The sequence below is a fragment of the Tachypleus tridentatus genome, chromosome 4 (genome assembly GCF_004210375.1).
Source record: "Tachypleus tridentatus isolate NWPU-2018 chromosome 4, ASM421037v1, whole genome shotgun sequence".
Taxonomy (NCBI): Eukaryota; Metazoa; Arthropoda; class Merostomata; order Xiphosura; family Limulidae; genus Tachypleus; species Tachypleus tridentatus.
The window spans coordinates 114966987-114988723 of NC_134828.1; the positions used below are offsets into that span (position 1 = coordinate 114966987).

Sequence of the window (21737 nt, forward strand, 5' to 3'; positions counted from 1 at the left end):
AATTTTATTGCTTTAGTAATAGCAAGAGAATTCATTAATAATAATTCATTAATAATTTTGGTATTTCAGTTTCCAAATTAAAATGTTTAATTAAGTCCAAATATTTATATACATATAGCGTCTTGTTATTAAATATATCATGACATAGCGGTTTGTGGTTTAGAACACAAATATCTAGTGGGAATTATTTGCTCTAATAGTGACAAAATATATCTATATAAATATACATTTATATATTATATATATATGCGTATTTATTCCCCGAATTGTTCTATGTATTGTAATGATAATTTCATTTTGTTATGTGCTAACGTAATATGTAATTCTACAGACAACAAGCATTTTCTAAACGAAAAATTTTGGGTACTTCGAGTACTTATTGGTAAAATCCCTGAAGTAATTAATTATCTTAGACTCAACACAGCTTTTGCCGTCTCTCAAAATTAAAAATTGTGATAGACGTCAGATGGTGCTTGTTGTCTATCTTTTCTTCGCTGCTTTCCTTCCATAACCACAGTTTGTTTGTTAGTGCATGCGTCAGTAATGTAAATATGTTGCATATGTAAATATGCATTAGTTTTCTTTCGTTGTTTTTTTCTTTCTTCCTCACGTGGCTTAACCTAATATCCAATCACAAGTAGGGAAAAGAAAAAGTAAATTTATGAGTGCCCCTCGGTTCATTCTGACCCAGAGCTCCGGTTAGGGACCAGCTAGTCATAAACCGAAATACCTGAAAGGTTTTCTCTGTCTTTTTTTATGCTCCTCCCCCCAGTAGCACAGCGGTATGTGTTTGGACTTACACCACTAGAAACAGGATTTTAATACCACATCGTGGATAGAGCACAGTTAGGGCAACTCTTCACCACACACAAACACTTCTTTTTTAACTTAAAATATTTATATGATGAAAGAATGCATAAATTAAAACGATAATTAATCATTATCCTTAGAGAACAACTAATTAACATTCTAAAAACATGGGCAAACGTTCCTGCACGTAAAAGCTTATGAAATTCAATAACAGTTAGCACACAATTACTGGAACTTAAGGACTTACAGAGCTAACACTCGGGGCTCAAATCCTGCAGGGGATATAATACAAATAGTACTTTACTCAGCTTTGTGCTCCACACACAAACGAAGAAAAAAGAGGAAACAGAACACAAACAACTAGTAAAAATTAGAAATTCATGACATCGACTTCTCAAACATTTTATCTCAGTGGCATAGTGGTATGTCTGCGGACATGGAACGCTAAGAACCAGTTTTGTTGCTACTCATGACAGGCAAAGCATATATAGCTCATTGTGAAGCTTTATGCTTAACTTACATACAAACAAACTCAAGCACTTAGACTTTATTTTTAAAAAGAATAAGACTGTGATAGTTGTTTACACAGATGTTGACGTAATATATACATATATATACAGAGAGTATTGTAGAGATAATTCTATTTTCTAATGTTTCAGAGTAAGATATACATACATTTATACATACTATTATTCTCCAATATTCTAGGTATGTTTGTGTAATGCAACGAAAAGGGGTGTAACTTAAACAAAAATTGAAACAGGCATCCCACGTGTCCCTCGGGATGTTTCTATTTATTTCTCTTGTTAAAAGCATCCCTCGTCTCCCTCGGAATGTTTCTATTTATTTCTCTTGTTAAAGGCATCCCTCGTGTCCCTCGGAATGTTTCTATTTATTTCTCTTGTTAAAGGCATCCCTCATCTCCCTCGGAATGTTTCTATTTATTTCTCTTGTTACAGGCATCCCTCGTCTCCCTCGGAATTTCTATTTATTTCTCTTGTTAAAGGCATCCCTCGTCTCCCTCGGAATGTTTCTATTTATTTCTCTTGTTACAGGCATCCCTCGTGTCCCTCGGAATGTTTCTATTTATTTCTCATGCTACAGGTATCCCTCGTCTCCCTCGGAATGAATGTATTCTCCCTCTATTTATTTCTATTGTTACAGGCATCCCTCGTCTCTCTCGGAATGTTTCTATTTATTTCTCATGCTACAGGTATCCCTCGTCTCCCTCGGAATGTTTCTATTTATTTCTCTTGTTACAGGCATCCCTCGTCTCCCTCGGAATGTTTCTATTTATTTCTCTTGCTACAGTAACAACTGCTTATTTTTCTGACGAATCAGTGCAACATATAACTTTATTGTTCAAAGTTTTTAAAAATGAGCAATGATCTAAGCCTTGTATGGTCCACTTAACTATATTTAAAACAACTACACATTAATCATGGCATGAGCAAGTGTTATTTCTGTCTAGCCCTCATCGATACTTACGTTCAATTATATATACGTGTATGTGTTTTCATACTCCTGTATATGTGTATTAAGACCTTTATGACTTCAAGCATGTTTACGAGTTTACAAATGCACTCTATATTTATGGTGTCTATATAAAGTTGTTGGTTTTTTTCATTCTTGAACATCAATATAAAATATATAATATTTGCCATAGAATAATAATTCTATGTAGATACGTCACTTGTACTAATTAAAACTTGAATCTATGATAAAAAAAAGAATGACTATCAGAGAAAACCAACACTTACGTCAGTCCAAAAGCTTATACGTCCTTGGGATAATGTATCGACATCTGAACAAAAATATCCAACATTTCATCTATTAAAGTGTAGGATGTTCAGAATATCACAATAGATAACTGACTTGTAAGTGTTTCTAGAACCAAACATTGGGGGTGAGTTAGTTTACACTTTAAAGCCATAGTTGCGATATAAGAGTAACAGTCAAGTCTCAGTATCTAGTCACCCAAGAGAACTTCTTGACTTCTTTCTTGTCATCAGCTCAATACCAGACATTGATACGCAGATAGCTTTTAGTGTAGTTTTTCACGATAAATTTGACAAGTGTTGTAAATGTATATCAAATATATTGAAATATTTAACGTAAGTAAAATCCACGTACATTTTAACACTTTACCAAATTTTAAAGAATTGAGGTATCATGCATTTGTAGATGTCATAAATCAAACAAATAACATTGTACATTCCACATACATTGGAGTGGAAAGGCACGAATTGTTGTATTAGGTTTCACTAAACTTTATCAACGAACAATTATTATTGGCACTATAAAAGCAAATAGAAGTAAAAAGCCTATTTATCGCTGTTACAAATGTTACGATTCAATGGTTTTTCTTTTGACAGTTTCCTACTCAGAAGCATCATTCATTCAGGGAATCTTAAGAATATAGTTGTCAAGTTCTGCATATTGTTATCTTTATCGGTCATTAAGCAACACATTTAAGTTACTGGGGACATTAAGTTTTACTTATCGTGACGAAAATGAAATAATCAATCACGTAAAAACGTTATGTCCTGACATAAGTCAGCTTAACTTGCAAAACACCCAGGATAATTAGGGTAGAGTTTGTTTATGTGAAGGCCTTTCCACTGTTTTATACCAAAGAGGGGCTGTTTTGTGTGTTGTTTTTTTTAATTTTCGGGCAAAGCTACACAAAGAGTCATCTCTACAAAGCCGTCTCTAATTTTGAACTAATAGACTAGAGTGTAAGAAACCAGTCAACATAACCTATCGCCGAATCTTGGGATACTATTGTTTTCTGAAAAAAATAATAGAACCGTCTTCTTGTAGCATATTTATGGCCTCAAAGGGTGCAGCGTGTTTTTGGTAACGGGACGCGTACCATGAAGCCTTGGATTAACAGTCTAGAAACACCATCTATTAGGCTTCTCTTAGCTCCCGACAAGAAAGATTATGGTTGTCTAATAACTCTGATTTATCTCATCTGTAGAGTGGTATAATTAGACGTATTACTCATGTTTCCTCATACTCAATATCAGTTCCATAACTGAATCAGAAAACTGTAACTTTGAGTTATCTAATGAGTGTTATTCAAACGACCTCTAGATGTTTTTTTAAAAATATTGGTACTTCTGATGAAAATTGTCATGCGCTTCATTAGCTAAAGTACATTAATCACTTTCTATTCTATATTATGACAGTTTCGGAGTATATTTGTAGAAGAAACAAGATTACTAACTTAAACTATAGTCAAATAACTTTCATAATTTAACGAAAAAATTGTGAATATCTTGGAGAAACGAAATTGATTTATGTGATATACATATATTAAAATGAAAATGGCAAAGTTATTGTAATGTTTTTAGATATACCTTTTTGGATAAAATATGTCCAGGAGACTCACAGTCAAAATGATCTGTAGCTTTCACTTTACTGGATATATATATATATATATATTTATATACAAGGGCCCGGCATGGGCAGGTGGGTTAAGGCGTTCGACTCGTAATCCGAGGGTCGCGGGTTCGAATCCTCGTCGCACCAAACATGCTCGCCCTTTCAGCCGTGGGGACGTTTAAATATGACGGTCAATCCCACTATTCGTTGGTAAAAGAGTAGCTCAAAACTTGGCAGTGGGTGTTGATGACTAGCTGCATTCCCTCTAGTCTTACACTGACAAATTAGGGACGGCTAGCACAGATAGCCCTCACGTTGTTTTGCGCGAAATTTAAAAAAAAAACCAAAACGAATTTCAAATAAACTCTCTCATAGATAGTCCAACGTGGGTAAGGATTTTTAAAGGGGATATATTTCAGTCTGCAACACAATTAATAATTTTCTATTTTGTAATTTAAATTTGTTTTGCCAACCCTTTGATCTTTTCTGTGTTAATTGTTACCATTCGATTGTTAAGAATATTTTTTCTTTTAATTGTAGCAAATAAACTGAACAATTATTAATTTTTGGATGAAAGCTAATGATACGGATAAAAACAAGCCAAATCAATACACGTTTCTTATAGTATTAACTGAATTTTTTTTCTAATGATTATAACCATATGTTGTTGTTGTTTTTAAAGTCAAAGCGTGCAGGTGATAAAATTGACGTGTTAGTATTAGGTTTTGTTTGTTTGTTTGGGAATTTCGCACAAAGCTACTCGAGGGCTATCTGTGCTAGCCGTCCCTAATATAGCAGTGTAAGACTAGAGGAAAGGCAGCTAGTCATCACCACCCACCGCCAACTCTTGGGCTACTCTTTACCAACGAATAGTGGGATTGACCGTCACATTATACACCCCCACGGCTGGGAGGGCGAGCACGTTTAGCGCGACGCGGGCGCGAACCCGCGACCCTCGGATTACGAGTCGCACGCCTTACGCCATGCCGGGCCCTAGTGTTAGGTAATAAAGACCATTTTACAGGGACTTTACTATAGCGGATATTGATGGTAATATTGGTTTTGGAGAATGTTCTTCTTGTTCGAAGTAGATGATATTTAAATACACTGAGTAATAATTCGTATAACCATAGGATGATAAAATACTAAACTAAGGGAGAATTGAATCACCATGTCGTTTAGTTGTTATTAACTGTATTCATTAACTGTTGCTTCTGTATGATTAAAACTCAGTTGCAAATGAAACCCAAGTAAGTGTCAGTTTGTATATTATTAGCTCGGTAGTTTTTAACCCAGCATATTTGTTGTTCTAAATATTAATTGTTTACAACGTCAAACCTTCACAATTTAATAATCTTTGGGCTAATCATGTAATGCCACGTAGCATATTTCCATTCGACAGAATAATCATTTCGGGATATCTTTTGTTTTAGTCGTTAAAAAAAAAAAATCACCAAACTCGCTGTCAAATTTCCAGTTATGGGCTCTGCGAAGAAGACGGATACACATACACAAACACACACATATATACCTTTACTTTTGAAGGAGATTGTTCGTAGTGTCGTGTTGATCGATACAAGCGTTTTTAAAGCAGAGAAGAGTCGAGAAAGCATAAGATAATTTATGGTTAAGGTTTATTGCGCTTTTTATGTTTTATTACAAACTCTTATTATACAAATATGAACGTTATGTGCTTTCAACAATGGCGTTTCTCTAATGTTTACCACAAAATTCCAGTTTTATAATGAGAAAAATTCAAATACAATTTTGAAATAAATCGTTTTTCTTGTTGTAATAGAAGTAACAATCAGTTTATTTTCTCTTTTTTTTTGCGTTTCTACAAACCTTATTTTAAAACAATCTGTCATATAATTCAACTAGCAACCAGACACTTTTCTATAAGGTATATATAAATATATACAACTAAGGTATTTCCTTATGTTATTTGTACTATGTATACTGTGTTTTACTGTTGGATTCATAAGATAAATCCGGTGCATTTTGTACCAATGTTTATTAGGGTAATAATGATGTTCTACATACCAAACTTTTGGTGCCACTAGTGCCACCTATAATGAACACGATTTTTACGGTTTCGAATTAGTTTTAAGGTATTTGCCAATTGATTGCTTCATAATTACCAATTATTTTATCATGACATGCTCGTAGCGCTCTGGAAAGATAAACAGTTTCGTCTTTACAATAAAAGACTGCTAACAAAAGTTAACGCACACCTTCTACAAGGCCCGGCATGTCCAGGTGGGTTAAAGACGTTCGACTCGTAACCTGAGGGTCGCGGGTTCGAATCCCCGTCGCACCAAACATGCTTGCCCTTTCAGCCGTGGGGGCGTTATAAGTTACAGTCAATCCCACCATTCGTTGTTAAAAGAGTAGCCCAAGAATTAGCGGTGGGTGGTGATGACTAGCTGCCTTCCCTCTAGTCTTACATTGCTAAATTAAGGATGGCTAGCGCAAATAGCCCTCGTGTAGTTTTGCGCGAAATTCAAAAAACAAACAAACACCTTCTACAACCCACGAAGAAAGAACTAAATACAATTTTCTTTACTTAAGAAAATCTTCTTTGTTGTCTCAAACTTCAATAGATATCTGTTCAAAACTAAGACCACTTTAATCCAACACGATATCGTTTAATGAAATATTTTCTAATAACTTCACACATTATTCTCTCTGGACATTTCCAAGAAAACCAAAGTAATAATGTCACGTGTTACTTAATTCAACGTGCGTCTACTTGATTTCGAATACAACCAAGAAATCCCTTTATAAAAGTGATTTATTGTATAATTAGACACTTTTGAAGGATTACTAGAGCAATTAAAACTGATTTTAAACTATTTAAGATAATTATGAAACTAGTTCTAAAATCATGTGTGTTATAATCGTGAAAGTGAATTTCAGTTTTATTAGTATAAATAAAATAGTTTTGAAAAGAGTTTCAGTAGATAAGAAATTATTTATAAAGAATATCTACTGTAACCAAGAACGTGTTTATAAAGAATATCTACTGTAACCAAGAACGTGTTTATAAAGAATATCTACTGTAACCAAGAACGTGTTTATAAAGAATATCTACTGTAACCAAGAATGTGTTTATAAAGAATATCTACTGTAACCAAGAACGTGTTTATAAAGAATATCTACTGTAACCAAGAACGTGTTTATAAAGAATATCTACTGTAACCAAGAACGTGTTTATAAAGAATATCTACTGTAACCAAGAATGTGTTTATAAATAATATCTACTGTAACCAAGAACGTGTTTATAAATAATATCTACTGTAACCAAGAACGTGTTAAAAAAAGAATATCTACTGTAACCAAGAACGTGTTTATGAAAGATGTCTACTGTAACCAAGAACGTGTTTATAAAGGATGTCTACTGTAACCAAGAACGTGTTTATGAAAGATGTCTACTGTAACCAAGAACGTGTTTATAAAGGATGTCTACTGTAACCAAGAACGTGTTTATGAAAGATGTCTACTGTAACCAAGAACGTGTTTATAAAGGATGTCTACTGTAACCAAGAACGTGTTTATAAAGGATGTCTACTGTAACCAAGAACGTGTTTATGAAAGATGTCTACTGTAACCAAGAACGTGTTTATAAAGGATGTCTACTGTAACCAAGAACGTGTTTATGAAAGATGTCTACTGTAAACAAGAACGTGTTTATGAAAGATGTCTACTGTAACCAAGAACGTGTTTATGAAAGATGTCTACTACAAGTAAGAACGTGTTTATGAAAGATGTCTACTACAAGTAAGAACGTGTTTATGAAAGATATCTACTACAAGTAAGAACGTGTTTATGAAAGATGTCTACTACAAGTAAGAACGTGTTTATGAAAGATGTCTACTACAAGTAAGAACGTGTTTATGAAAGATGTCTACTACAAGTAAGAACGTGTTTATGACAGATATCTACTACAAGTAAGAACGTGTTTATGAAAGATATCTACTGTAAGAACGTGTTTATGAAAGATGTCTACTGTAAGAACGTGTTTATGAAAGATGTCTACTATAAGTAAAACGTGTTTATGAAAGATGTCTACTGTAAGAACGTGTTTATGAAAGATGTCTACTGTAAGAACGATGTCTTATGAAAGATGAAAGTCTACTATAAGTAAAAACGTGTTTATGAAAGATGTCTACTGTAAGAACGTGTTTATGAAAGATGTCTACTGTAAGAACGTGTTTATGAAAGATGTCTACTATAAGTAAGAACGTGTTTATGAAAGATGTCTACTGTAAGAACGTGTTTATGAAAGATGTCTACTGTAACCAAGAACGTGTTTATAAAGGATGTCTACTGTAACCAAAAACGTGTTTATGAAAGATGTCTACTGTAACCAAGAACGTGTTTATGAAAGATGTCTACTACAAGTAAGAACGTGTTTATGAAAGATGTCTACTACAAGTAAGAACGTGTTTATGAAAGATGTCTACTGTAAGAACGTGTTTATGAAAGATGTCTACTACAAGAACGTGTTTATGAAAGATGTCTACTACAAGTAAGAACGTGTTTATGAAAGATGTCTACTGTAAGAACGTGTTTATGAAAGATGTCTACTATAAGTAAGAACGTGTTTATGAAAGATGTCTACTGTAAGAACGTGTTTATGAAAGATGTCTACTGTAAGAACGTGTTTATGAAAGATGTCTACTATAAGTAAGAACGTGTTTATGAAAGATGTCTACTGTAAGAACGTGTTTATGAAAGATGTCTACTGTAAGAACGTGTTTATGAAAGATGTCTACTGTAAGAACGTGTTTATGAAAGATATCTACTATAAATAAGTAAGAACGTGTTTATAAAGGATGTCTACTGTAAGTAACAACGTGTTTATAAAGGATGTCTACGGTAACCAAGATATTGTATGTAAATGATTTATTTTGTTATTAAGAACATGTTTGTGAAGATATACATATGTTATTCAAATGTTTTTTTAGCCTTTGTGTATACAATAATTTGGAGATCATAAACTAACACAATATAAAATCATAATCTTTGTTTATAATTAATTATACTCAGTGTGTTCCCGGAATAACAAAGCACTACTGATTATCGGACAACACCCTATGAACCTGATTGGTTACTGCCACACAAGATGTCTCAATTCTTTTACCTTTAGCTCTTATATTATTTCCTTTTATAGGTTAATGCTATTTGTTATTTACGTTTCTAGAAAAACTCCATCAAAGAAAAAAATCCGGTAACTGTTGTCTCAATCTTTAGAGTTTGTTAGAAAACAAAAAAACTTATTTGAAACAATAGAACTTAATTTTCTATAACAAAAAGCAAAACATGTCACTCCAAATACCAGTCAATGCTTCGATTTGTAACAATTCCTAGAAAACTCCAAAAAATATTTGATATTTGTTAAGCTTAGCTAGGGATAACTTCGGATTGTATCTCGCAGTAGAATACAGAGACCAGGGATTTCTAATCCTGAGATTAAGAAAGGTAAATGTTAAGGATATTTTTTATATTCGAAGTCAGTAACGCAAATAAACCTGAAAATCCATCTAAAAGCACATTCAGGAGTACTTTTAAAATAATCTGAAATGATAAAATGTTATATAGCTATAGAAAAAATAAAATGGAAACGGAACTTTGTTTGTTTTGAATTTTCACGCAAATCTACACGAGGGCTATCTGCACTATCTTTTCCTATTTAGCAGTGTAAGACTAGAGGGAAGGCAGCTAGTTATCACCACCTACCGCCAACTCTTGACCTACTCTTTTACCAACGAATAGTGGAATTGTTCGTCACATTATAACGCCCCCACGGCTGAAAGAGCTAGCATGTTTGGTGTAACGAGGATTCGAGCACCCGACTCTCAGATTACGAGTGGAGCGCCCTAACGACCGGGCCTAGTATTTCTGTATCACAATCTAGTAAAATAAACGGCCTCATCCAATGTTTGTTTGTTTTTGAATTTCGCGCAAAGCTACTCGAGGGCTATCTGCGCCAGCCGTCCCTAATTTAACAGTGTAAGAATAGAGGGAAGGCAGTCAGTCATCACCACCCACCGCAAACTCTAGGGCTACTCTTTTACCAACGAATAGTGGGATTGACCGTAGCATTATAACGCCCCACTGCTGAAAGAGCGAGCATGTTTGGTGTAACGGTGATTCGAACACCCGTCTTTCAGATTACGAGTGGATCACCCTAACCACCTGACTATGCCAAGCCTATGTAACTTTGTATTAGCAAAACCACCATAATGAATTACATTTTGAATAATATCAAATGTACTTGTAATGTATGATTTTGCTCTAGATAATTTAAAAGTTTTCTTTAACTAAATAATCATGCTATTACTGCTATAGGTTCTGCTATTGTTACATAAGAGGTAGTATTGAATAACAGAGATATGAGTACGGTCCCCCCCGGTAAACAAACCCTATTGTGTAGCTTTGCGACGAAGAAAAGAAAACATAACAAATTTCAAGAAAACTGTTCACAGAAAAGTTAATAAATATCACGTGACTTAAGATACTGTCCCTTCTACTTAACTGTCACAATATTATTTTTCCTAAGCTCGAGATTTTTATCGATGAATTCGTTATTATCCTATTTCTCTTGAAAATCATCTTCCGGGTTTTAATACTTACTAACTACAAATTACAGCATGTTACAATAAATTGTAAATTCTCATTAATTCATAATTTTCATCGAGTTGAAAATAAACATTAAATGACTGGTTTTTACAGCTCATATCTCCAAAATTAACACGTGCTGTTTCGATGACAGTAAAATACAACTGGAAGTCATACCTTTCCTGTTCCTTTATAAGGACACAAGGCGTAAACATCTGAGAAATCCAGGTGAACCACATAGAGTTTGTGTTCAGTTTACAAATGAACCTTTAGTACCATCCCTCAGTTCACTTACTATAAAATATCCACAAGTTATCCACCAAAGTCCAGAAAATTCTAACTCGAAGGACGCATGAACAGCATCTGGAGCTAAAATTAGGTCGGTGTTTAAAACCAGGAATCTGCTGCGATCTGTGGAACAAGCTGTGTTTAGGTTTCATAATAATGTTTACCTTATATAACGAAGGGGACTGTTTGACCTGCCAGAAACTTGCGTTAAAAGCGTTTTCGTAGAATGCAGCTCCTAATGTCGTTTCTGTAACACGTCGTAGATACTCAGGGAAATAAAAAGAACACAAAGAAACAAAAGTTGACTGAGAAATATCAGGAGAACTGATAAGATAAGCAGTTCTTAAGAACAACGAACAGAGAACTTCATTAATTAGTTTCAATTGTCTACGTAACTAACTGTCTAATTCAAAACTTAACAGAAAATATTATCAGAAAATTAACTGAGGTTTAATACAACATTAAAGTTTGTTATAGCCAGAGACATAACTCATTTACGTTATTTATTTATTTTCATCAAAGCCATAACAACCCCTCACAATTTTGGGTCCGATCACGTTCGTTTCCAGTTACAGGAGCCTTCCTTTTTACGAGAACTGTATAAATCCTACGTTATATATCCTAGTTTATATCACGTCAGGAATTAAACAATTGTTTGGTTTGTTTTGGAATTTCGCACAAAGCTACTCGAGGGCTATCTGTGCTAGTCGTCCCTAATTTAGCAGTGTAAGACTAGAGGGAAGGCAGCTAGTCATCACCACCCACCGCCAACTCTTGGGCTACTCTTTTACCAACGAATAGTTGGATTGACTGTTACATTATAACGCCCCCACGGCTGAAAGGGCGAGCATGTTTGGTGTAACGGGGATTCGAACCCGCGACCAGCAGATTACGAGTCGCACGCCTTAACACGCTTGGCCATGCCGGGCCGTGTCTATGTAAAAACAGGCAAATTTGCACATTTTCATTTATATAAGGTCTGAATAAAACAACATATGAATCAATATTTACATGTATTTATATTAAAGTTATACAAAAATGAACGAAAATGTTTAGAAGTGAGTAGTTTTTCGAGATTTGCGACTGTAATGTAAATCACTTTCACGTATCAGCCCTAAAATATAGTCTCCCATCATGTTTTCGCTATACACTCCTTGGTAGCAACGTTCAAAGTCCAGTATATCTTGGTGCAAGCGCTCGCCTTGCTCCCCTGAGTATGCTCCCATGTCCTCCTTGAATTTATCAAGATGAGCGTCAAGGATATGGACTTTCAGGGACATCCTGCAGCCCACTTTGCCGTAGTTCTTCACCAGAGCCTCAACCAGTTCCACATAATTTTCGGCCTTGTGATTGCCCAAGAAGCCCCGAATCACTGCGACAAAGCTGCCCCAGGTTTTTCCCCTTTCTACTGAGCTTATTGGGGAATTCTGTGCACTCCAGGATCTTCTTTATTTGTGATCCAACGAAAACACCAGCTTTGACCTTTACCTCAGACAGCTTAGGGAAGAAGTTTCGAAAGTACTTGAAGGTGCAGACTCCTTCTTAAGAGTTGTGACAAATTGTTTCATAAGACCCAATTTTATGTGCAATGGTAGGAACAACACCTTCTGGAGGTCCACTAGTGGCTCACACTTGACTTTGTGCTTCCTCACAGAGAACTCGGTCCATTGAGACCAGTGCTTCCTGTTGTAGTGCGCTGCGGCGTCCCTGCTGTCCCAAAGGCAAAGATAACAGGGAAACTTTGTAAAGCCTCCTTGGAGACCCATCAAGAATGCCACCATTTTGAAGACCCTGATAACCTCCCAGTCATACTCATCATGCTTCAAGACTTCTAGCAAGGTCTTGACGTTGTTGTATTCCTCTTTGAGGTGCACTGAATTTTAAAATGTCTAAAATGTGTATAATATAAAATCTTACAATTCAAGCAAGCAAAAATTATCCGCCTTACCTTCTAGAGTTCTTTTGCAGTGCTCGTAGGTAAAATGAGGTGCTCAGGGTTTGTCTTGATCCCTGACAGGCATGCTGAAATATATCTTGTAGTCTTCACACATTTTATTAGCAGATATTGTCATACAGTATGTTTTCGCTCATGTCTTGATAAATTGTCCATATACATAGCAGAATGTGTCTGGAGAATGCTTGCAGCTTCTTGATGCCATCTCCTGATAAAATCATATAGGTCTATGTGTTCACTTAGGCAGCTAGAACTAAACTGAAGTGATGAGTGGTGAGCCCCTGTATATATATTACTATGGGAAGTTCTAGAAAATTCTGAAAGGTTCTTGAAAATTCATGTAAGTTCTATAAAATTCTCTATCAGCTACTCAGCACTGAATCTACTTGGAATGTTCTGGAAAATGGGTAAATTTGAAAATTTCATTACCCAGGTCACATAAACAAAGTTTGAAGAAAAAAAAAGTCTTTTCCATTTACTTTAGACATAAGCAATTGGAAAATAACACTTTCTGTCCAGGAACAAGAAAAAGTAAAACTTTTGTTACATGGTGTTTTCAGCTTCTCACCTATCCTCTGTACATGTTATATATATTATTAGCTCCTCACTTTCCTCTGTACGTGTTATATATATGCATATTATTAGCTCATAACTTTTTCTCGATACGTGTTATGTATATATATATATATTATCAGCTTTTCACCTCTCCTCTATACATGTTATATGTGCACATATTATTAGCTCCTCACATCCTCTGTACGTGTTATACGTATATTAGCTCCTCACCCCTCCTCTGTACGTCATATATGAACGTATTATTAGCTCCTCACCCCTCCTCTGTACGTCATATATGTACGTATTATTAGCTCCTCACCTTTTCTCAGTACGTATTATATATGTACATTTTATTAGCCCCTCACTATTCCTCTGGACGTGTTATATAAGTACATATTATTATCTTCTCATCTCTCATCTCTTATACATATATTAGCTCCTCATCTTTTCTCGGTATGTGTTAAATACACTGCTGACCAAAATCTCAAGGCCAATGAACATAAAGAAAAATTATGCATTTTGCGTTGTTAGACTCGACCACTTATTTGAGTAGGGCTTCGAAAGATGAAAATAAGAAATGGAAAAATAAAAATATTTTATAGCATTTAATAGGGAAAATGTGACACTATGAAATTAGCCTAAATACTAGCTGGTTAAAAGTTTAAAACCATACTGAAACGAAGCGATAATCGGTAAACACGTAAAGAAATTTAGTCATTTGTGTTAAAGCATTAGCGTTGTCAACATCTCCCACTGACATCTCCTATGTTACATTGGGTAAAAACATGGCAAAGGTTAAAAAGTTGACAGAGTTTGAACGTGGCAGAATTGTCGAGCTGCAAAAGCAAGGTCTCTCTCAACGTGCCATCGCTGGTGAGATTGAGTGTTGTAAAACTGATGTTGAAAATTTCTTAAAAGACCCTGAGGGATACGGAACGAGAATTTCAAGTGGTCGGCCCAAGAAAATTTCGCCGGCGTTGAGCAGGAGGATTCGACTGGTTGTCCGGCAACACACCAGGACAAAGGACTGTTTCATGGCGAATAACGTAATTCATTTTGACCATCTAGCGTGTTCACCCGAACTTAACCCCATTGAAAATGTTTGGGGGTGGATGGCAAGGGAAGTCTGTAGAAATGGGCGTCAATTCCAAACAGTGTATGATCTTCGTGAAGCCATCTTCACCACTTGAAATAACATTCCAGCCAGCCTTCTGCAAACGCTTATCTCGACCATGCCAAAGCGAATGTTTGAAGTTATTCGTAATGATGACCGTACAACTCACTACTGAGACCTCTTGTTGGGCATTTCCTACCTTGTTTAGGACTTCTTTCTGGTATGGTCTTAAACTTTTGAACAGCTAGTATGTAGGCTAATTTCATAGTGTTCACATTTTCCCTATTAAATGCTAAAAAAGTTTTTTTTTTTATTTTCCCTTTTCTTATTTTCATCTTTCGAAGCTCTACTCTAATAAGTGGTTGAGTCTAACAACGCAAAATGCATATTTTTTCTTTATGTTCATAAGCTCCTCACCTCTCCTCTGTTGTACATATTATTTTAGCTCCTCACCTTTCCTCTATAAGATCCCCGTCGCGCCAAACATGCTCGCCCTTTTAGTCGTGGGGGCGTTATAAAGTAACGGTCAATCCCACTATTCGTTGGTAAAAGAGTAGCCCAAGAGTTGGCGGTGGGTGGTGATGACTAGCTGCCTTCCCTCTAGTCTTACACTGCTAAATTAGGGACGGCTAGCACAGATAGCCCTCGAGTAGCTTTGTGCGAAATTTAAAAACAAACAAACAAACAATCCTCTATAGGAAGATTGTGCTTCTTGAATCCGTGCGTAAAACAGAGGAAAATCTAAACCTTATAGTTTTTTTAAGTTTATAATATCATATTTTCGTTGATTTTGCAATGAATCCTTGTAAATATTTTTGTCTTTATGTATTTCTGTCTTCTTTTTCCCGCCAATCTGTTGCTCACCACTTACAGAGCTCTCTCTGAACTATCTCATACTCACAGTTTGAAACTGTAATAGCCATATTAGTTTTCACTTTAAGTAATTAAGTAATTTTAATTTCAATTAATTAAAAAGTGTGATCTCAAGTTAACATTGTAAAAGTTTTATTTCAAAGACGGCTTCGAAACTAACACGATAATATCTAATTATACGTCTATTTAAACAAGCTAGGCCTAAAAACTTCATTAAAATAAGGCGTAATTCTAGTTTCTTCAGAAAGGTTTAGCAGTTAAGAAAAATATGGAAAAGATTTTTCAGTTGAACATAGGTTGGAAATTATTTTGCTACTTAGTATATAAAATTAGACAGCGAACATTATATGCATACCAAAGTCTTGAAATTCACGTATTAATACTTAACTATTCTTGAACTACTGTTAATTAAATAGTCGAAAGCGAGATCTACAAACCTACACAATGAGCTGTCTGTTTTCTGCCCACCATCAAAATCCGCTTCCTGGCGGCGTGAGTCAGCAGACAGATGGACAAGTTTTCATAAAAATAATTTACAAAGATTTGGAAGTTTTGGCACAAAGAACTTATTCGAATGAATCTCAAACTATCCACCAACTCACCATTTTCTTGTCACATACTTATATTTACTTCCACGCTAAACTATTTTTAAATTTCACTAGTGCTGACATATAATATGACGAAAATATTAAACAAAGAAAAACTGCGGTCGTCTTTCGCTTGAATGGTCGCATTTCTGTTTCGCTTTATCAAATTTAAAAATATAAAAAGAAAAGAACAAAAACTGTTATTTCCAAGGACTTACACATTCATGCAACTTCCACCTTCATGAAGAGGTCGTCGACCATTCTTCGCTGAAGAACTACGAATCACCAACTCGTATCGCGTGATATCGTGAGCCGAGTGACGGCGGCTTTGCATGCCGGCTCGACGGAGAAAGGAGATAGGAGAGCCCCATTGCTTGAGCTGCCGCATGCTGGTTGTTTGTGGAATTTGCGGTTTGGGCTCCTCCGTGCTATTCGTATGTTTCTTATCTGAATCTCTTTGTAAGTAAGGTTTTATGGCATTTTCAAGCTGCTTGTGTTGTTACCTTGGAAACAAAACGCGTAAAGCATTTTGCGTAACGTACAGATGTACAGTATGATCACAGAAGTTCGATCACAGAGGTTTTTCTGACACTGGGCGCATGCGCTGGCTCGTGGATAGCAATTAATGGAAACAACTTACGAAGACAACTATAAAATTCAGACCACATGAAGAATTCCTGCGTTATCACGAGCGGGTGTGAAATACCTCACGTGAAATACAGAATAAATAAAGCTGTAATAACTTAAGCCTAACGTCAGTTATCTAAATACTGGAAATGTCAACTTGGAAATATTTCCACTTGGCATTAAAATACACAGTGTGAAAATTACAAAACTATTTTTTATTGCTGCCAAATTATGTAACGAGCTTTGCACGAGCGTGATATTTTGTAAACGGCCTTTTGTAATTCTTTGTATAAATAGAAACTTCTTTTTGTTTACTTGTGAAGCAAAAATCGTGTTTTTACGACCACTTTATCATATTCAGAGCAGAATAATGATTGCTTCACACCAGAGCCCGGCCCAGCATGGCAGGTGGTTAAGGCACTGGACTCGTAAACTGAGGATCGCGGGTTCGAATCCCCGTCGCACGAAACATGCTCTCTCTTTCGGCCGGAGGAGCGTTATAATGTGCGGTCAATCCTATTATTCTTTGGCGATGAGTGATGATGACTAGCTGCCTTCCCTCTAGTCTTACACTGCTAAATTAGGGACGGCTAGCATGGGTAGACCTCGCGTAGCTTTGCGCAAAATTCAAAATAAAACCAAACACACTAAAGCCAGATTCATCCTTATCGAGATTCGATCCCTATTTTGGACAAGGTAGGGTCAAATTCAGGGATAACCTTTTCTCCCACCTCAGGTATTGCACACAATATGCTAATTTTTGTACATTTCTTGCAGTTTTAATCAACAAGCCCTTTCGTAACGTGTGACAAAATTATGACCCACGTGAGCTTTATATTCGGTGCTCCCTTTCCCAACGAAAGTGACAAGAAATGCTAATTGCAATATCGATTTTGGCGTCTTTTACGGTAGGCGCCTTGCGAGAAGGCACTCAATTCCACGCACTCAAGAGCGAGTTCTGTGTCTCAGAACTGCTGGTATGGGTATTAACACTTTTTTTGATAAGGAAAGAACAACGTTTCAACCTTCTCAGGTTAAGATTCTTAACCTGAAGATGACCTAGGGAGGTCAAAATGTTGTTTTCTCATCAGTAAAAGTATTAATACCCATACCAGCCGTTCTGAGATACATTTTTATTTCAAGTGGGTTTCTCGTCATCTAGAAGGGCTTACTTTATATGGCATTATTGTTAACCATCTAATCATGTGGTATTCTTTAAACGCCATTTGTTTGTGCTCCAAATGTGTGTAACACTTTTGTTATTATTAATAATGCATTCAAAGCAACGTAATAACTCTCAATAAGGCACTTACCCTGAAGCCGAGATTACATATAAGAGTCTGGAGCCGAGAGTGCATATAAAAGTAACATACAAATACACGCTTTTCAATTAGAGCAGCCTTAAGGTTGGCGGAGAGTAATGTTGACTAGCTTCCTTCCCTCTAGGCTATTAGTTAAAAGTTTGACAATGCTCAGACAGCCCTTCGAATAGTTTCATGGGAATAGTTTGAAACAAACACACTTGTCACGTATAAAAAATATGTATATAAAATCTTTTTTACTTAATTATTCTTAAATAAATAATAATTTTAGTGGAATTGCGTTCGATAAAATAATGAAACAGTATTGAATGTTCTGCTTCGAATCGGTTTAACGTATCTTTCGAATTTAAATGGCTAAAACGCCACTTGCCGATATAAAATATAAATACATGACGTTCCTCAGGCATATCGGATTGAATGTGTTTGGATATGTTGAAAGTTCGTGTTCTGTATCATGGCCAGGTGGATAAGGCGTTCGACTCGTAATGCGAGGGTCGCGGGTTCGCATCCCAGTCGCGCCAAACATGCTCGCCCTTTCAGCTGTAGTAACGTTATAATGTGACGGTCATTCCCACTATTCGTTGGTAAAAGAGTAGCCCAAGATATGGCTGTGGGTGGTGATGACTAGCTGCCTTTCCTCTAGTCTTACACTGCTAAATTAGGGACGGTTGGCGCAGATAGCCCTCGAGTAGCTTTGCGCGAAATTCAAAAAAACAAACAAACAGTTCTGTACCAAGGAAATTTGCGTTCCTTTTTTGTGAAATTTCAAATTATTGCGTGATTCAGTTATAAAAACACAGAATGCTGTAAACTACTGGGCGTAACAACATTCAAGTCTCGTACGAGTGTAAATCTAGAAAAATGGGTAAAGATTCCTTTCAGCTCTCTTTTCTAATATCTGACTTGTGTGACGTTTGTTGAATGAAAAGGAACAAAAATATATATATTTCTTATTAACTTAAAAACATTAATTAAGCTTGAAAAATCGAGAAATTAAATTATACAACAACCCCTTACCATACGTTTATAAACATAACTTTCACAAGAGCCAATCATCTTAAATGACAGATGTAGCCTTTACAAAATAAAACTAAAAGTCCCCTCCTGGGACAGTGGTAAGCCTACTGATTCACAACACTAAAATCAGAGGTTCGATTCCCCTCATTGGACACAGCAGATAACCCAATGTGAGTTTGCTGTAAGAAAACATACACAAAATAAAAACAATATCCACTCTGCTCTCATTCAGGTGTCCAGCTACCCTGGTCAACAGTACATAATATAAACATACAACGTTCTGAAACTGTACCAGTTAAGTTGTTAATTAATGTGAAGAATATGTTATGTAGATAAGTATGTTCAACTTGATTTACTAACATTTTACTTTTTATTATAAATTGCGCAACTTACATTTTTGACCTAGGCTTACGTGACTGATAACGTTAAGACGAATGACCTGCTAAGGCTACACGGGTATTTTAAAGCGTTGTATTCATCTACTTATAAAAAGAACAAACGCAATCTCATATCGTGAGTTCCGAAAGCTATCAGCTGGAAAAATTGTGTAAAAAAAATAAAACCTTATTGTTTAATGTTAGTCCATCTCATATCTTTCCGTTTCGAATAAAATTTAACGTTTCTGTATCGTAACAGGCTCAGGACAGCGTGCGCTTTCTTTGTAAGCAAACAGTAAACCAGAGTGAAAGTGTTGTAAAAACTACAATATATGTGGAAAAAATCACGAATATTTAGTACGTGTGACAAGTAATTTTGCCAGTGCTAACCTGGCGTCATCTGGTGACGAAAGTATGAGGAAATTGGAGTAGAACATTAGAAAGTTCAGAAGGGGAGAAAATGAGAAAATCTTTTCTTTTGAAAGTGTCACTGATAGTCGATAACTTTCTTTCAAGAATAAACATCTGGTGAACGCTGACAAGAGTCATGGTTGACATCAAACCTGTAGTCAGGTCGCGCCTGTTGTGGAATTGAAGTATTTGTTTGTTTTTTAATTTCTCGCAAAACTACACGAGGGCTATCTACATTAGTCGTCCATAATTTAGCAGTGTAAGACAGCTAGTCATCACCATCCACCGCCAACTCTCGGACTACTCTTTTACCAACGAATTTGACCACTCACATTACAACGCCTCCACAAATAAAAGAGCAAACATGTTTGGTGCGACGGAGATTCGAACCTACAACCTTCAGACTGCGACTCGAGCGCCCTAATCGCTTGGTCGTGGTAGTTCCTGTCAGGCTAACTTTGTTTGTTTTTCAGTTTTCGCGCAAAGCTACATGAGGGTTATCTACGCTGACCGTCCCTAATTTAACAGTGAAAGACTAGACGGAAAGCAGTTAGTCATCACCACCCACCGCCAACTCTTAGACTACTCTTGTACCAACGAATAGCAGGATTGACCGTAACATTACAACTCCTTCACTGATAAAAGAGCAAGCATGTTTAGTGGGAAGGGGATTCGAACAGGCAACCTTCAGACTGTGGTTTGAGCATCCTAACCACATGGCCATACAAGTACCAGAAATGTATCAACAACAGAAACGGAAACAGGTTTGTTTATTTCTTAACTTACAATCTCTGTTAATTAAAGAAGTTTGTTTTTATCAAAAGCATTGATGATGTAACAGAAAGTTTAAAACTGAATCGATATGTTCTACTGTCATGGTAACTTTTCTGCACCTGGCTTTAGTCTAGATGATTCTAACATTCATTACATGACACCCTTTTCTCACGGTCACTTTGCACCCCGTCACTAAAATCGTAATGAACAGACAGTAATAAAACTCTTCTAGATGTATTTTAATTATTAAAACTCCTTTTATTCATAGAAATCAAGAGAAATAAGCGTGGCGTAACACACACCAGTGTTTATATAGAGTAGGTGCTTTTTTAATATGGCTTAGGTTTAAATGAATGATATTTCTAGCTTTGTCTTCATAGCTTAAATAAACTGAACAGTAAGTTAACATTTTGTCGTTTTATGAAAGATAAGTGTAACTCAATGTTTAATTAAAGCTTGTACTTACAATGATATGCATTCTTTTCTATTAGCCACATGAAACAGAACTAAAAAGTGAATCCCGCAATAACGAAAGCTAATTATATATGCTATTTTAGGGTTATTATTATAAAGTTTATAATGAAAACGGAGCATCGTATTCTCGCATTGTATTACATTTAGCACTGCCCTAAATATTTACGTTATCATAAGCATTGAAATAAGTGTAGTGTTACAGTACTGTGTTGTAGTTCTGAACGTGGAAATGGATACACAACTGACGAGAAATGTGGAAAATGTGAAGCATTTTAAAGCTGCTTTAACTAGTTTTTATCAACTTTTTCTTCAACTTTGTGAACATTTTATACATGAAACTTTCTATCATCATTCAGTTTTACTGCCACACAGCAGACTGTTAATCATTTAAAACTTACAATTGTTGGATCCTATTGTTCCAACTACCATTTCATCCCGATGTTCAACTAAAACAAAATTTTAGATGTAAGAAAAATAAGATGCTGAGAATATGTTTTTTTTTGTATCAAAGCCACATCGGTCTATCTGCTGAGCCTACCT

At 35.8% G+C, this 21737-nt stretch overlaps 1 protein-coding gene across 1 annotated transcript in view; it reads right to left on the bottom strand.

Moving 5' to 3' along the window:
* The window catches only part of LOC143249917 (potassium/sodium hyperpolarization-activated cyclic nucleotide-gated channel 2-like), a 158038-nt gene extending 146891 nt beyond the window's left edge, over positions 1 to 11147 (bottom strand). The window contains exon 1 of the mRNA XM_076500527.1: positions 11002 to 11147. Within this exon, the coding sequence (XP_076356642.1) occupies positions 11002 to 11063 (62 nt within the window). The 5' untranslated portion in view covers positions 11064 to 11147. The remainder of the gene's footprint in view (positions 1 to 11001) is intronic.
* Between the last annotated feature and the right edge of the window lie 10590 nt (positions 11148 to 21737).